At 62.3% G+C, this 15,984-nt stretch overlaps 2 protein-coding genes and 1 pseudogene across 9 annotated transcripts; 1 reads left to right on the top strand and 2 right to left on the bottom strand.

Annotated features, from left to right (window-relative positions):
* Positions 1 to 1,197: 1,197 nt before the first annotated feature.
* Positions 1,198 to 8,228, bottom strand: LOC309620107 (uncharacterized protein). The gene is made up of 7 exons (XM_082376203.1): positions 8,109 to 8,228; positions 6,267 to 6,519; positions 5,686 to 5,835; positions 4,892 to 5,137; positions 4,548 to 4,600; positions 2,646 to 4,058; positions 1,198 to 1,836 (listed from the first exon to the last, which is right to left on the bottom strand). Exons 2-4 carry the CDS (start codon positions 6,286 to 6,288, stop codon positions 4,914 to 4,916), a joined length of 396 nt encoding a protein of 131 aa, XP_082232329.1. The 5' UTR covers positions 6,289 to 6,519; positions 8,109 to 8,228; the 3' UTR covers positions 1,198 to 1,836; positions 2,646 to 4,058; positions 4,548 to 4,600; positions 4,892 to 4,913.
* On the top strand, positions 6,515 to 13,305 carry EOLA2 (endothelium and lymphocyte associated ASCH domain 2). Of its 7 annotated transcripts, none has more exons than XM_082376156.1 (6): positions 6,515 to 7,512; positions 7,723 to 7,784; positions 9,131 to 9,202; positions 10,215 to 10,309; positions 11,472 to 11,752; positions 12,568 to 13,305. In XM_082376156.1, the coding sequence occupies exons 1-6, from the start codon at positions 7,218 to 7,220 to the stop codon at positions 12,789 to 12,791; spliced, it is 1,029 nt and encodes a 342-aa protein (XP_082232282.1). In that variant the 5' UTR covers positions 6,515 to 7,217; the 3' UTR covers positions 12,792 to 13,305. The 7 variants fall into 7 exon arrangements, with proteins under 7 accessions (XP_082232282.1, XP_082232286.1, XP_082232284.1 ...); XM_082376160.1 differs by lacking the exons at positions 6,515 to 7,512; positions 7,723 to 7,784 and adding exons at positions 8,133 to 8,251; positions 10,738 to 10,850; XM_082376158.1 differs by lacking the exons at positions 6,515 to 7,512; positions 7,723 to 7,784 and adding exons at positions 8,133 to 8,251; positions 10,738 to 10,867.
* Positions 13,306 to 14,081: 776 nt separating this feature from the next.
* On the bottom strand, positions 14,082 to 15,976 carry LOC309620179 (heat shock transcription factor, X-linked member 3 pseudogene; annotated as a pseudogene). Its single transcript has 3 exons — positions 15,971 to 15,976; positions 15,106 to 15,594; positions 14,082 to 14,666 (listed from the first exon to the last, which is right to left on the bottom strand). The product of its transcript is annotated as a heat shock transcription factor, X-linked member 3 pseudogene (transcript).
* Positions 15,977 to 15,984: the final 8 nt, after the last annotated feature.

The following is a 15,984-nucleotide window of genomic DNA, read 5'->3' as shown; positions in this document are numbered from 1 at the left end:
ACATCTGGAAAAGACAAAAACTCTATTTTGAAAAGATACATGCACCCCAATGTTCATTGCAGCACTATTTACAAAACCCAAGATATGGAAGCAACGTAAATGTCCATCGACAGATGAATGGATAAAGAAGATGTGGTATATATACACAATGGACTACTACTCAGCCATGAGAAAATAATGAAATAATACCATTTGCAGCAACATGGATGGACCTAGAGATTATCATACTAAGTGAAGTAAGTCAGAGAAAGACAAATATTCTAAGATATCACTTAAAAGATGATACAAATGAAATTATTTACAAAACAGAAACAGACTCACAGACATAGAGAACAAACTTACAGTTACCAAAAGGGAAAAGCGGGGGGAGGGATAAATTAGGAGCTTGGGATTAACAGATACACACTACTATGTATAAACTATATAAGCAAAGCCCTACTGTATAGCATAGGGGACTATATTCATTATCTTGTAATAAACTACAATAGAAAAGACTCTGAAAAAGAATAGTTGCTGTACACCAGAAACTAACACATTGTAAATCAACTATACTTCAAAAAAAAGGTGAAGTTGGAAGAGCTGGCCAACAGATGGCACAATGAGCAAGCAGCACATTGCTAGCGTCAAACCCTAGTGTCATTTCAGCCACAAAGCTGGCCCCTTTCCCAAAGCCTCCTCAGAGTATCATCTGGGAACATTCTAGTTGGGCGATGCAACACACCAAGGCCACCCTCCCACATCGTCTTGTCTTCACCGCCCGCCCTCCTCCTTCAAATGCAGTAGGTCCAGAGGCAGTAAGCAGGGGGCCCACACGGCTACTTCCTCCTGGCACTGGAGGCTGCCACAGTTCAGGCCATCGGTGAGCTGCTCTGGGCAAACCCGCACCACGTCTTCTTTCTCTGGGTCATCAGCAGCAGCCACTCCGCTCAGCCTAGGCAACTCTGGGTGCCACATGGGACAAATCAACCTTCTGGTGCAGACCAGGAGAATCTGGACCCAATGCCTGCACCCCCACCCAAGCAATAACCCTCAGAACATAAAGACCTACCGTCATCTCTCTAATCTTCTTTCTGAAGTCAGGAACAAGAATTGGAAAGCTCATCACAAGCCGGGAGAAGGAGGCGGCCTGCAGAGAAAGGCGCACGTGTACAGATCGGCAAGGACAGGCACCCGCACACGGAGCGACTCCTTACTCACCCGTGTGCCCCTCTTCTCTAACTGCTGCCTGGCCTGGGAGGCACACAAAGGTTTGTCAGATCACTGACGAGGCAAATGAGTGAATCGATGAATTCTTCTCAGGGAAAGAAACAATGGTTTGCCTTTAAAACTGCAAGTGAGGGCATTGATCTACTGTACCCAGGGCACAGGCCTGACTCCTTAGGGTGGCCTCTGAGTCGAACCCAGTCTAGTTTCCCAGCCTCCTCTCCCATGAACTGGTTCCACAAGCACCTGGTCTCAGTCCCCTGAATGTGTCTGGCCCTTCCAGGGGTCCCGTCCCCCATCTCCCAGCTAAGGAGACCCTTCTCACTTCAAGAGGCAGCCCAGACGGCCCTCCTCTCTGAAGCCCTCCGCAGCCCCTTGCTCTGAGTCAGGGGTTCCCCGCCCTTCACGTTCCCCTCCTTCTGCCCCGTTTCAGACTCTGTGCTTTACAGGTCTGCCTGGAAGATGCCCCTCCCCCACCAGCCCTGAGTAACACAAGGGGGAGTGGACACCCGTGTCCCTGCACAGTCGAGGACCCTCTCACAGGACGGACGTCTGCGGACTTAAGCGGGCTTTGCCTTATGATGTCTGGCATCCAGATCTGCCCTCTGCCATCAAGCTGCGCTGACACCGATGCTGCTAACAGTTGGCCAGTTAGCCAACGCCCTGGAAGCACGTCCCCTGCCCAACCCAGCGGTCGTCTGATGCACAAGAAGCCAAAGCCCCTCCCACCAGGCCGGCCGCAGGGCAGAGCAAGGTGCTGCCCGGGCCAAGGCAGCTGGCGCCCTGTGTGCGCACGCAGCCACCCCTCGGGCACCAATTCTGGGTGCTGGTTCTCCCGGTCAGTCGATGTGGATCGCAAGGCCTCAGGCACTGCGAGGGCCTGACCGCCGGGGCTCACTGCGGGGACCTCTAATGCCCGTCCGTGCTCTGCAGCTCCCCGACGGGCTGGTAGAAACTGTCGGGTCGACATCGCAGGTTGGAGGGACACCCTGCCCAACCCTGCTTGCTCCCTGTCCCCTTAGTGGGTGTGAGGCCCCAGCCAGCCTTTGGCACTAACTCTCTCCCGGGATCAGCTTCCCGAGGGACGCAACCCGAGCCGGCCGGCCCTGGAGTGGTCCAAGGAGCTGGTGATGACATGGGGTCTTGGCACGGGATTGTCATCACCCGCCCCGCTGGCAATGAGGACCCCACCCCGGGGATGGGTGGTGTGCGGACAGCCCCGGGCACAAGGCCACAGCCCAGCTGCTAGAACTTTCATGCTAGAACTTTCGCTGGGCTGGCAGGGGGAGAGGAATTTCCTGGCAGGTGAGAAGATCCAGGCATGCGGAACGTGGGGGGGCACAGGGGGAGGTGACTTCTTTGCTTTGCCGACCACAGGGGATGAGCAGCTTAGGGTGAAGAGCAAAGTGAGAAAAAAGGGGGCCCCAGGGTCTCCCCGGTACCTTACAAAGGAGCCCCCATCTCAGGCAGCGGACAATCGTCCAACCCAGGATTCGAGAGAAGTGGCTGAAGCTCAAAGACGCTGAATGTTCAACCGAGGCACGTCTGTCCCGCCAGCATCGGAAGCCCACTTGGGAAAACCTGCACCCTTGACACGAGGACCAGGGAGACTGGGAGGAAGCCCCAGAAGACCGGGACTCCCCAGATGTCGCTGAACTTCTGAGCCTGCGGCAGTGGCCCACCCCTCCCCCTAAAGAGCTGGTGTCCCCGCCTCACCCCCGAGGGAGCAAACATGACCCGAGTCCTTCCCCACAGGTGCCCTCCGTCCCAGGAGACAGGGTAGCCAGCCGCCCCAATTTGCTGTGGGACGTGAAGCGCTACAAGCAGCAGCGTGCAGGAAAAATGGGGCGAGGTGGTCAGCCCACTGCCAGGCCCCCAAGCAGAGCGAAGTCACCTCACAACACAGGCCGGGCGCGCCAGGCCTGGTGAGGGAGGAAAGGGATGACCCCCTGCCCTCCCCCGCCGCCCAGGGACTAGCAGCAGAGGTCGTGGGGCGCCACTGAGCGGCCAGAAACCAGGGGCTATGACGATGGCCGCCACTGACCAGGAGGCCCGACCCACCGAGCGGGGCAGGTGGTCAGTACAACACGGCTTCCCGGGGGCTCGATGGATGGGCAACCGACCAAGATACAGTCTAAAACGGACACTCAAAAGAGCAAGGACGGGCGGCAGGAGGCCGAGGGCAGCCGCCCCAGTGAACAAGTCATGATCCCTCGCCCAGGTCCTGCCCCTGAGCCAGTTCTCAGACGTGGAACCACGGACCAGGGACGTGGTGGGTCCCCAGGGGGAAGGACGCTGTAGCACCACGGCAAGCAGGCACTCGTATGACCCCCCCCAGCCCCTCCCAAAGGGACCTCGGGCTCCGCGCTGGGCGAGACCCAACACCGGGAAGCGGGACAACCAGACAGCTGGAGGCTGTTGGACACCGGGCCCAGCTTGACCCTGATGTGGGAGACGCGATAAACTCTGTCTCTGCGGCTGCTTCAGGAGGACCCCTGGGCTGGGGTTTCTGAGCAGAGGCTGTCACTGGTCCAAGGTACGCAGGGCCGTTCCCGAGGATCCGTCAGTTGGTCTTGAGCAGGGAGAGGCTGCGATCCACTATCCTCCAGAACCAGGTGCAGGGCTTAGTGAGATGCCTGCCGAGGAATCCTTCAGAACCTGGGGTAACACTTAACGTGAGTGAGAAGATGTAAGGCCCAATGGTAACCCTGCACGCACTCCAGCGAGTAAAGGAGAAACGTGCAGAAAAAGAGCAGGGGAGACACGCCCCACTCGTGAACTCGTGAACCTTCTTGCCTCCAGGTGATGCCTTATGGGCGTCCCTTGCTCCTGACTCTTCACATCCTCTCTGCACTCTGTAAAGTCGCCACAGAGAGCACACAGATACTCAAGAGGGGGCTGAACGGGCCCTACACGCAGAGCCCATCAGTCCTGTCATCCGAGCCCTATAACCCCGGTTACGGGATGGCAACACTCGCTCCAGACCCCCACCCCCGCACCCAGGCCCCACTCCTGAATCTCTCAAACAAGTAAGCTGGGCCCATTCACTGGGCCATGGCCTGATGTCGGGAAGGCCCCCTCCAGCTGCGGAGGGGGCCTGGGGCCCGGGTCGTTGCTGATCCGCCCAGAGACTGAGGACGCTAAAGAGGACGTAGACCCGAGGGCTCAGGAGTGCCGCAGACGTGGAGCCGAGCGTCTCCCGCCCCCAGCCAAAGGTGACGTAACGGTCTGTAACGCGAAGGCAAGTGGGGGCATCGCCAGAAGCGCACAGAAGTCCCCCTGTGCTGTGCCACGCTCCCTGCGCAGGCACCACCCCGAGCAGTGGCGGCAAAGTGGCTGCTCACGTCTGCGGGTCCCCTGTGTGCAGCTGCTTCCCGAGGTCCTGCAGCGCCAGTCACTAAGACAGAGTCAGAAATACCCGCGGTTCTCAGGCTGGACCCCTCGATCTGGGCCGTGTGGAGAGGGGCACGGCCAACAGGAGCTGCCCAGGGGACAGAGGGGAAGGCGGGGGCAGGGGAGCACGTCTTAGAAACAGGCCAGATGTGGGGCGGCAGGAGGTAAACCGGGAGCTGGGGCAGAGAAAACAAGGCCGCCGGCCGTCTTCCTGCAGCTGCACGGCTGCCCCGGGGCTTGTCCTGCATGAGTCCAGGGCATGGAACTAAAGCCAGGCGGTGACCGAGTGACTTACCCAGTCAAGAAGGAGCCCTTTCTCACGGGCAGAGCGCTGGACGCCAGGGCACCGTCTCCTCGGGGACCACTAGCCCCAGGGGGCGGGCCTGGGAGTGGACGGCAGCCTCCAGCGGGAGGGCCGGCGGGACACGCCCTGACGTTTGGGGCACTTCCACAGGTCGGAGAGGGCGTAGGCGAATGCGGAGTCCAAAGCTGGCCTTCAAAGAGAGGAGGAAACCAGCCCCCAAGGGGCAGGAGGAGGCATCTGAAACACAAACAACCAGGGCGGGATTAGTACCCGGACCCCGAAAGGAGCTCCCACAGCTCGGCACAAAAAGGACACGCAGCTCAGCGGAAAGATGGGCAAAAGGCGCTTCAGAGAGGAAACCAGCCCTACCAAGGAGGACACTAGGGAAACTGAGACTTTGGGTCGAGCCCGTCCCACACCGGTGGCGCCCCAAAACGTGCGGCAGGAGCAACCTGGAACCCTCTCCGGGCCTCAAAGATGCAGTTGGGGTGGGGGGCTGGAGGGGCCCAGGCCACCGGGGACGAGAAGGGGACGCAGCCGCAAAGGCGAGTGCCCAGATGGGTCGCAGGGCCAGTGAGGTCTGCTGGGGCCACGGGCAGGGGGCCAGAAAGGGAAGTGGACTCAGACCAGGTGCCCTGGGCTCCGAAAGGGGGCGATGTCCTGGGGGCACCGTCCCCCAAAGAGCAGTGGCGCCAACGACAAGGGCTTCCTGAAAGGAAGATGGGGTGCCTCGCGGGGACAGAAGCGCGTCTGGGGAGGAAGCAGAGCTTGAGGAGGAGACTCACTCCTGGGACGTGGGGTGCAGTCACAGGGGCTGGGAGGGAGCAGGAGCCCCGAGCCGCGGAAGGCGGGAGCGGCCAGGCTGGAGGCCAAGGCTGACACCCAGATGAGCAGAGGGAAAGGAGAGCAGGCCCGTTCCTGCCAGGACGTTGTTCCTGCAGGGGGTGGGAAGCGGCAGGTGGAGAAAACGTCACTGGGAAGTCAGAAATCAGATGGTTTTAAGGCTCGGCGCTGACTTACTTGTACTGAAGATCAAGGCTGAGTTGCAAAGGGGCCCCTCTCACGGGGGCAGCCAAACACCACCCCACGCCCACCTGCAACACGGCCAGGCCATTCCTCCTGGGCCCGCCCATCCGGCAGTGAACAGGCCTGGCAGCCACTACCCCGGACCTCCCTCCCCGCCCCGGGGACCTGGGGCTCCCCGCCTCTCAGCACACACGGGAGGGTCAGAGAAGGGAGTCCTTACGTAGCGCCGTCACAGCTGTCCCCCAACCGGCAGCCACCTATCACGCGCCTCTAGCTCGCTGGGCAACTTCTAGTTCTTCAAAAACGGGGTTCGGGAGGAACACCAGCAGCCCACACCCACCACTCACGGGACCCTCCCTCATGATCTGAAAGCACGACGACGACGCTCCGGGGTGTCTGGACGCAGCTGGTAACCACTCTTGGGGCGAGGAGCCGAGGAGGGGACACCGGCATGGAGGGACTTGGAGCTGCTGATCGCTCAGGTCCCCCGCAGCCCCGAGGCCCCGAATCCACGAAGGCACCCTCCGCTCCTCACCTCGGGGCCGGCACTCCTGTTCCCTCGGGCTTCTGCAAGGAGAGGGGAGGCCAGCTCGCTGGAAGAGAAAGCAGTGCTCCGTTGAGCCAACGTTCCCTCGGCAGCAGCTGTGTCAGGCGCCTGGCTTACAGGAACGAGTAAGACCCTGTCCTTGTCTTCCCAGGACTCCTGGAGAGCAGCTCCAGCCCGGGAAGAAGAGCCCAGCGAAGGAAGGCAGCAGGAAGGTACAGGGCGCTGCCAGAACCCCAGACGCTCGCGGCGGGCGGAGAAGGGGACGTTACAGTTGTGCCCGGAAGGAGGACAGGAGCTTGCCAGCACAAGAGGAACCAGGGGTCCAGGAGCGGGAACCGCACGTGCCAAAGTGTAGAGGCCCGCAGAGTGCGTGCCCGCAGCGTGCAGGGACAGCACAGGCACCCAGGGTGTTGGGCGACAAGGACGGAGAGCCGGGGCCACTCGAAGGCCCTCCCAGGGCACCAAGGAGGTGTTGGGGCTTAAACAGGAGAGGGCTCGGCAGGGTTTTCAGTCCGGGGTTGACAAGGACAGATGTGCGGTGTGACACGGAACCGATGGCCTGTGGGGCACCCACTGGAGGAGGAGCGACAGGAGGCGTCCCGGCCGGTGGGGAGACTCAGGTGACAGCACCGGCCCTAGGTCATGAGGCCTGAAGTCAGCCAGTAGCAGTGGGGACAGAAAGAGGAGCATTTATTCTGATCAGGCACTTGGGAGGCAGGGACACAGGACTTGATCACCAAGGAAATGGGAGGGAGGGCGGCGGTAAGGAACGCGAGGAGGAGCAGAGCCAGGTGGGAGACACTGAGTGGGCTGAGGCCCCGCCCCCCCACCACCACTGGGAGGAAGAGGACAGGAAACAGCTCTGAAGGGGAAGTTGGCTTTGCTTGGGACATGCCAGGTCCCAGGGGCAACAGGAAGCCGAGTGAGAAATTTTCTTCTCACCTCAGAAAAGGCCAGATAAAGACTGTCCCTCAGGACTCGGCCAGCAGCAGTCCCAGGGTGGCTTGGAGGGGAGCTGGCCTGGGCATTCAGCCCAGAGGTGCGAGACTCAGCCCAGAGGCCCCGCCCTCTCCCCCTCCCCCTCCCTCCTCCTCCCCTCCCTCCCCCGTCCCCCTGCCCTCCCCCTCCCTCCCCCTCCCCTTCCTCCCCCGTCCCCCTGCCCTCCCCCCCGCCCCCCTCCCCCCCCCCCCCCCCCCCCCGGCTCCCTGTCCCCTGGGGTCCATTCTGAGGCTCGGATTCGGTCGCTAAGGACCCTGGGTCGCTGCCACTTTGACCCTTGCCGACTGTTGCGGCGCGGACTGGACGCCTAAGGTAAGGGACTCAAAAGGGCACCGCCTGGCCTCCTCCACTGAGCTGGCCTCGCCCACCCTCCATGGGTTCCCAGGGGCCCAAGCTCCATCCCTGTCAGCTCCGCCCCCGCCCCGCACCTGCCCGGCTTTTCCCCAGCTCCGCCCCACTCCTCCCCAGCTCTGCCTCCTCCTCCAGAAGCTCCTCCTCACCCAGCTCTTTCCCACACGTCAGCCCCAGATACTCCTCCCCCAGTTCCTCCCACCTGCGCCCTGCCCCTCCCCCAGCTCCTCCCCAGCTATTCGCCACAGCCCCGCCCCTTCTCTTCCGACCCGCTCCCCCGCCCACTTCCTGGTCCTCCTCCGGGTGCCGCTCCACGCCGCCGGTCTCGAGCCTCCGAGCGGCCCGGCCTTCCGCGCGCCGCCGCACGGCCTGGCGGCTCCTACTCTGTCTCCTAGCGGCCGGGGCCTGCGTCTAATGCGCGATTGTTCGTAAGTGCGTGTCTACGTACCTGCGTGCCTGCGTACGTGCGTGCGTACGTGTGTACGTACATGCGTTCACCCCGGAAATAAGGGGCGTCAGCGCTTGTGGACGCGGCCACGTGTCACCGGTCCCGGTTTCCCGAGGCGGATGACCGTCCTACCCGGTGGCCACAGCCGGGCCGTCCCAGTGCGCCCGCGACTCGCCCCGCCCGCAAGGAGCCAGGACCCGCCGCGCTCGCGGACGGTACCTCCGGGCGGGAGTTTCCCGGGCTCTGCGTCGGGGAGCGCGCGCGCGCGCGGGGCGGCCAAGGCCGCAGCTTCCTGTCCCCTCCACCGCCACCGTCCCCGCCCGCCATCCTTCCACGTGTGTGTCCCGCGATGCGCGCTGGTCCACACGCACCCGCCGCCCGCAGTCCTGCCCTCCCGCCTCCCGCGGGCACCCCCCACCCGCCTCCCTGCCCTGCGGGGCTCAGCTGCTTGTCCGCGGCTCCCCTCCCGCTGCGGCCCACCCAGGAGTCCATTGAGGGGCAAGGACTGTGGGGCTCCCCAGATCCTTCCCACGTGGCAGTGTGAGGGGAGGTGTCGTTTTCCCCTGTTGGATGCGGGAGCTGCTGGGCTGTAAGATCACCGTCACTCCTGTGGGATGGGCTTCTGTGCTGCGGGCTGAGGCATCGTGGGGTCCCCGGCCCAGCCGGGCGGGGACAGGGTCGTTGCCTTGATGAGCAGAACCAACCCTGAGGGAGCCGGCACGTGTGCTTCTCATCGTTTGGGCCCTCCTGGGTCCTGGTGGTCTCCGGTCCCTGCCGAGGAGAAGACCGTTGTGGTTCCTTGGCCAGCATTGCTGTGTGGCTGATGACTTTTCTCCTTGTCCCCCTGGTCCTCGTGCAGGTGAAGACGCCGAGACAAGTGGAAGAGTGTTTTCTCCTCTGGCCGCCAAGCAGGCACCCTCTGCGTCGAGAGGTAGGAGGGCACTCAGCCCCCTTCTTCCCGAGGAATTCTCCCCAGGGATTCCGCCCGCACGGCTCGGGCCCCATGGTTGTGATCTGGTGGCGCCCGTGAGGAAGGGGCTGGCTGAGAAGCTGAGTGGCGGAAACCGCGGGCAAGCCTGGGGTCCGGTCACACACCCCAGTAGGAGCCAGAGAAACGGCCAGGCCCCAGGGACTGGCCAGCCTCCCTCGTAACTAACCCGAACGCAGTGAGGAGGGCGACCCTTTGTCACCCATCGGGTTGGCAGAGGTTAAGCGGGATGATGGTGCTCGGGGGCCCGCCAGTGCGTGAGGGCACGGCAGCCTCGCCCGTGGCTGGCAGAGTGTACACGGGGGAGCCTTTGCGGAAGGCCGTTTGCCGGCGTGTGTCAGCGTCTCGGGCTGTGTGCCATGTGACGCGGGCCTCCTCCGACCCGGGGCTTCAGTTAGCGAGTGTGTGGTCGTGTTGAGTGTCTAGAGGGGCAGAAAGCGCCAAGCAGTCTGTGAGTCCCCCTCGGCAGGGGGAAGAGTCAGTAACCTGTGGGGCAGCCGACGACGGGGTACCGTGTGGGCGGTGCAAATAGGACAGATGAAGACGTACAGACGTGAAGCAGTGTTCCCGAGGTTTCGTGAGCGGAGAAGTCATCCCCCACCCCCGCGTGGAGAGGTGTCCAGGACAGGGCTGACCCTCTGTGATCGCCTGCCCCGGGCAGTCGTGTCAGAGTCCCACAGTCTGGGTGGCTTAAACTACAGAATGTATTGCCTTGTGGTTCTGGAGGCCAGAAGCCCGAGATCTAGGTGCGGCTGATGGTGGCTCTCGTGAGGGCTGTGGAGGGAATCTGTCCCATCCCGCCCCCCCTCACTCCCGGGGCTTTGCTGGCTCTCCTGTGTGCCGGTCTGTCTCTAACTGGCCCCATTTTATGGGGACATCAGTCCTGTTAGAGAAGGGTCGACCCTAATGAGCTCATCTGACCTTGATCACCTGTGTGAAGACCTTTCCTTTGTAGGTAGGCTCACGCTCTGAGGTACTTGGGGTTGAGATTCCAGCACGTGAATTTCAGGGGCACGGTGTGACCCCTAACACCCTCCAAAGGCTTCTGAGGTAGGAGCACACGCGGAACGTTCCAGGGATGGAAGGAAGGCCTTCATGGCTGCAGGGGGTGAATCCAGGGGCGAGGAGAGCAGGCAGCCAAGGGGAGGAGCCAGATCATGTGGGGCCTCATGGGCCCTGGAGAGAAACGTGGCTCCGCTCTGCTCGGGGAAGGAAAGCCCTGGAAGGTCCTGGGCTGGCTGCCTTTGCGGCCTTGCCCCCCGTCCTCACAGCCACGTGGAAGTGGAGGCTCCGTGCGGTGCCGTGACCTGGCTGACTTTCAGGCCCGCGGCTCCCCTGCTCCTCTGTCCTCAGTGAGCAGGGACCCTCCCCCCGCCCCCCCACCCCCAGGTACAAGGAAAGCAGGCGAGGACGGGGGTGCGTGGAGTCAGGTCCCCTGGAACCACCCGCTGTCTCTCTATCCCTCGGCGCCTCCTCAGCTGCAGAGCGGGGTGACGGTAACCTCCAGGGTTATTTGAGGATTGAAATCTATGTTCCCTGGATGGTGCCCGTCCCAGGTCCCGGCGTGGAGACGGAGCGTGCACCAGTGCCAGTAGTTCCTGCCGTCACGTATCCTTTCTCGGGCTCCGGGCCGGGGTGGAAGCAGTGGTGCAGGAAGGGGTGGGAGGAGGGTGGCTCCCAAGGCGCGGGGAAGAGACACCTGGCAGGGCCATGTGACAGCCAGGGCATCCCCAGGGCCGAGCCAAGGTTGGTTGCCAAGGATTTGCACTCAGCAGCCCTGGGGTAAGATGGGGGATCTGCAGAGCATGGGCAGTGGCAGGGCCAGGGAGCTGCGGGGCCGGGGGCAGGGGAGAAGCCAGGCCCAGGACTGTCCCCGTCTGAGCCGGGAGAGGGCCAGAGCCCGGCCACTGGGCTGTGAAGCCAAGGGGCCCTCCCTGCCTCCTCTCCGCCGCCCGGGGCCCAGTGCCCTCTGTCGTGGAATTGCCCACACGCCTCTCTCTCGCCGTCCGGGCCTCCCTTGTGAGCTCCCCGCGGACTCCATCTGATGGACAGATTCCCCCCGGTCGGCACCCCCTGTCAGCTGACGGCACGGAGACGGATGGAAGGGGCTGGCGCCCGGGGGGCCCCCGGGGCTGAGGTCAGGCCCACGGGTCATGAGCTCGGAGGCCGGCACGCCAGGCTCCTTGACCGTTACGGTTCTGTGTTTCCGCAGCCGCGTGAGGCCCTGGGAGCTCTGGGAGATGAAGTTCGGCTGCCTGTCCTTCCGGCAGCCTCATGCGGGTTTCGTCTTAAATGGGGTGAAGACGCTGGAGACGCGGTGGCGGCCCGTGCTGAGCGGCCACCGGCACCGCACCCTGGCCGTCCACATCGCGCGCAGGGACTGGGAGGACGCGGCCTGGAGGGAGCTGCTGGCCGAGAGGCTGGGGATGAGCCCCGCGCAGATCCAGGCCTTGCTGCGGGACGGGGAGAAGTTCGGCCGCGGAGTGATAGCCGGCAAGTGACGATCGCCTCCCGGGGCTGCCCCCCAGGGTCTCACCCGGGGCTTTGGCATCTCGTTTTCCTTTGAACCGGTCGATGTGGGGTTAGGGTTAGTTTTCCTGAGGCACCTCGCCTTCGGAGGGGCCGGGAAGGTCCCTGGGCTGGGGGTCGGCGGGCCCAGGTCCCCTCCCCGCTACTCTGGGCCTCAGTCCCCCTTTGTGCTCTGCGAGGCAGAGGCGGGTACGGCTCTGCCCGTGGTGCTCGTCTCCGTGTGTGTACGTGTGCGCGCGCACGTGTACACGCGTGTGTGTGCGCGCCGTGGCAGAGCCCGCGGGAGGCAGCACGGCAGCCAGAGCTGCGTGTGAGGGGGACCTGGGGACTCGGGCTGCCCGCCCGGCTTCACGCGCCTGCCTCACCCCCGCTGCCCGCGGCATCCTGAGGAAGTCCCCTAAACCCCCCCAGGGTGGGGGTGGAGGTCCCGCATCAATCACTGGCCCCCGGTGAGTCGCTCAGGGACCTGATTGCCCGTAGGCTCCCCGCAGCGGCGGCCGGGGCCCTCCTGACCTGTACCTGCTGCCTGCAGCGGTCGGGCTGGGAGCAGCCTGGGCCTTGGTGGGGTCGTGGAGCACCAGGCCTCTCCTTTTCATTGCTCTCCCTCCCTCCCTCGGCCTCGCCCCGAATTCCCTGAACCGAGGTTGGCAGGTGGGAAATGCTCAGCCAGAGGTACCCAGTTCACCCCGGGTCCCCTCGACGATGTGGTCTTAGTCTCTAGCGGTCGTGACTTTGAATCACCTTGTTCTCCATCTGTGTGCTTCTGTCTTTGTGCACAGGGCTGGTTGACATTGGGGACACTTTGCTGTGCCCAGAAAACTTAGGTCCCAACGAGGCTGCGGAGCTGGAGAATCAAGCCCTGCTGCCCAACCTGCGGCAGAAGTACCTGACTGCGCTTGCCAACCCCCGCTGGCTGCTGCAGCCTGTCCCCAGGAGAGGCGGGAAGGACGTCTTCCAGGTGGACATCCCCGAGCACCTGATCCCCTTTGGGCAGGAGGCCTGACCAGACTGGGCTCTCGAGAGGAAGGTGACCGAGAGAGCAGCTCATCGTGCCACCGTCCACTCGCCTTCACGCCCTGGACGTGCACGTCTGGTTCGGTCTGAATCGGCCCTGCCCTGGGGAGCGCTGCCCGCTCCGTGCCGTTCACGGAAGCAGACGTGCCCACCTGGTGCAGGGACAGGGCTTGGGACTCTCCTCGTGCGATGCCGCTCTGGGCTCAGCGACAGAGTCTCGAGGACTTTGACCTTTAGGAAAAGATGGCAGTGCCGCTCGTTTTGGCCCTACTGATTCTGGGTGGTTGAGAGAAATGTGTTTTGAGAGGACCGGTTAGCGTTTTCCCCTCTTTGTCCTGGTCAGAACTCCCAGATGTTTGGACCGCGTCTGGGGAACGAACAATGGGGGAAGGCCGGTGGCGGGCCTCGTGCACGCGGGAGAGGACCGCAGGCCCAGAAACAGGGCGCGGTCTGTCCTTGCAGGTGACCCTGGCCCTGTTGTAAAGTGTCCCTTGGCTCACGAAGCGTGTGTGTTAGACGTGCTGCCCGGCCACTTCACGTCCGAAGACAGGCTCCTAGACACAGCTCTGACGGCCAAGTGAGAAGGGCTGGCGCTCACTTTGTGGAAATCTCTTACTTCTCTGTGGGGTTTGGGGTCATTTGTTAGCAAGCTTTCTAGGGGTTGTTACCTCTGAGGGTGCTGGGCTTCCCCCCAGGTGTCGGCTGGAACGGCCCGTCTCTTCTGAGGCAGACGGCAGTGTGCACGCCTCCCTTGGTGGGTGGGGTGGCCCTCCTTTCCGGCGGGCCTCTTTGGGAGGCCCCTGGATGGTGGGCTGGACACATGCTCAGCTGCGGGTCAGAAACTTCTGGCATCATAGGGGGACCCAGGAGGAAGCCCCTTCTGCTTCAGGATGCATGACTAGTGGAAGGTGACACCCCTGAGGTCAGGAGCCAGGCTGTGCTGCCTCCTGACTGGCAGGCAAGGCCCAGGGGCCAGCCTGTCCTGGGCCGGCCTCAGCGCTCCCTAGCCACGTCCGTGGCTGAGCGTGGGAAATGCTGCTGCTTCAAATGAAAGGGGACGGCGGGGGCCAAAGCCTGCCGGGGGGGGGGGGGTTTCCAGCCTCGTCGGGCCCGTCCACTGAGATGTGTGAATAGGACAGACAGTTAGAAAGGACACAAGACTCGCAATTCTCGTTCGATTCTTTATTTACTCCTGTGGACTTTGGCTTTTCTTTATTAGAGACAAAAACAGATTCTTGGTTATGAGATGGGGCTTTTCGTGTGTTCCCAGGGGCCTGCGAGCTCAGGGATCGCAGTTGTCCTTGAACTGTTCTCGGAGAGCCCACCTGCAATCTGAGGAGCCCTCCTGCTCCTCATCCACCTCAGGGACCTCGTTCGGGGACAAGGCAGAAAGGGCCGCCGGCAGGAGGGAGGAACAGCCGTTGTCCACAGGCATCTCCGAGCCATAAGCCGGGTAAACCGTGGGGCTGGCGGGCAGCTCCCTGGCGTCGTCCCTTCCGGCGGTAGCCGGGGGCACAGAAGTGACATTCCAGGGAGTGCCCTCCCCACTCGGGCCTCCCTGCTCACTGGGGGGATGGTTTTCCCTGGCCCGTCCCGCCCCACCGCTCGTAGAGCACATGCTAGAGAACAGCGAAGACTGGGTACCGCTGGGCCCCTGAGCACTTGGGGCTTTCTTCTGGGTGGTGGAGTCGTTGGAATGGATTCGTGGGGAGCTTCTGGTAGCAGCCACTGGCTTCCTTCTCTTTAGGGCTGTTGCTCTGGTCCCGGGCTGAGCAGTTGCTCCCAGGTCACCTTTTCTCTCAGTGTTCTCGATGAGCAGAGGCTTGTCTCGCTGAAAGTTGGAGTTGCGGTAGATCGGAAATGAAACGAATCACTTTAGCCATTCTGGGAGAAAATACCCATTCCTTCCCACCCCCGCCCCACGCCGCCCCCCACCCCCACCCTGGTCCATCATAATGGTCTTATCTGACTATGGAGAAAAGGTCTCTTTAAGTTCCTGGCAGGTTATTCCGCCCTAGAGTGTGCGCTCCCTAGAGCTCCCCGAGGCGAGCCTCGGTCGAGGAGTTACTGTGGCTACCTGACATCTCGTGGCCTCTCGAGAGGGTCTGTAGGCACACCTGCAGGTTCTCTCTAAGGGGCTGTGGCTGAATGCCACGGGCTCTACCTTCTCATCTTTCCTTAACTACCTTCTCACGTGAAGTAAGTTATTCTCGGAAATGAAACCCGTTCAGCACGCGGCCCATCTGGCCTCCCCGGAATGTGTTCGAATAACAAGAGAACATGGGCAACGGAAGGGCTTCCTACTTTACCATCAGCCTCTTCTTCCCTGGAGGGCGGCTGGTCATGCGTATTTTGCTGAGCCCGTACAGGTTCAGTTTGCGGATGAAAGTCTTCAAGCTGTCCCTGTTGAAAATCCTGTCTGCGCCTCTGCGGCGAAGAACCTCCCTGCGGAAGAGGTCTTGCCCGATGATCACCGTGTCTCCCTCGTCGTTCCAGCGCGCAGAGGTGAAGGCGGGATCCTCCACCATCCTCCAGAGCTTTCTTGGGAAGGAGAGCTCAAGAATACTCTCGTTGGCCACACCGTTGTTTGGGCCCTGTGGTGGTGGGTTGTCTTGGGAGCCAGGATCTGGGCTCTCGGCTTGGTCACCCTGCTTCTCCGAACTCTCCCTTGAGTCCACATTTGGATCCGGGGACGCACGAGAGGGGACCCACGTTGCTGGCTCTGCGTCAGCCGATGGGCCCAGCGTGACTGTACACAACTCGTCGCTACTCTGACTAGCCACGGGGCCAGTCTAGATTGGGAGCATTCTCCACCCGAGACCGTATCACTGAACTCTCAGGGCACAGATGCCTTGGACCAGAGCGGGGATGCCCAGTAAATACTGTCCGCCAGGTTCTAGAATCTCGGTAGTGGGGCAAACAGCCACTTAAGTCGCAGTCTTCTTTATTGGTCACGTGATGTCACAAAGGCGGTCTGGAGAGGGAGCCCTGGCCAAGTGTGGGGGAGGGGATGGGGACGGGGTGGGGGATCCCCGGCGTCTGTCTTTTTTTCTAAAAGTCTCGAAAAGTATGGTTCAAGTTCCCGGGAAAGCCTCCCGTCTGCCGCCAGGCACCTTGTTTCAAGGGGCCAGGCCCCGGATGGGTTGAGAAACGTGATCCTGTCCCCACTCCCATCCTTTGAT

This window comes from Balaenoptera borealis (assembly GCF_965194805.1).
Source record: "Balaenoptera borealis genome assembly, chromosome: X".
NCBI lineage: Eukaryota > Metazoa > Chordata > Mammalia > Artiodactyla > Balaenopteridae > Balaenoptera > Balaenoptera borealis.
This window is presented reverse-complemented; position numbering and strand designations above follow the sequence as displayed.

Excerpts from the sequence above, each read along its gene's own strand:
- LOC309620107 (XM_082376203.1), bottom strand. The coding sequence starts at position 6,288 with ATGAGGGAGGGTCCCGTGAGTG. Across the intron at positions 5,836-6,266 it reads GAGGGAGGGTCCCGTGAGTG|GAACAACGTCCTGGCAGGAA; the intron begins GTGGGTGTGGGC and ends CACCCCCTGCAG. Across the intron at positions 5,138-5,685 it reads CTGCACCCCACGTCCCAGGA|ATGCCTCCTCCTGCCCCTTG; the intron begins GTGAGTCTCCTC and ends TTTGTGTTTCAG.
- EOLA2 (XM_082376156.1), top strand. The coding sequence starts at position 7,218 with ATGGGAGGGAGGGCGGCGGTAAGGAACGCGAGGAGGAGCAGAGCCAGG. Across the intron at positions 7,513-7,722 it reads CCTGGGCATTCAGCCCAGAG|GACCCTGGGTCGCTGCCACT; the intron begins GTGCGAGACTCA and ends TCGGTCGCTAAG. Across the intron at positions 10,310-11,471 it reads ACCCTCCAAAGGCTTCTGAG|CCGCGTGAGGCCCTGGGAGC; the intron begins GTAGGAGCACAC and ends GTGTTTCCGCAG.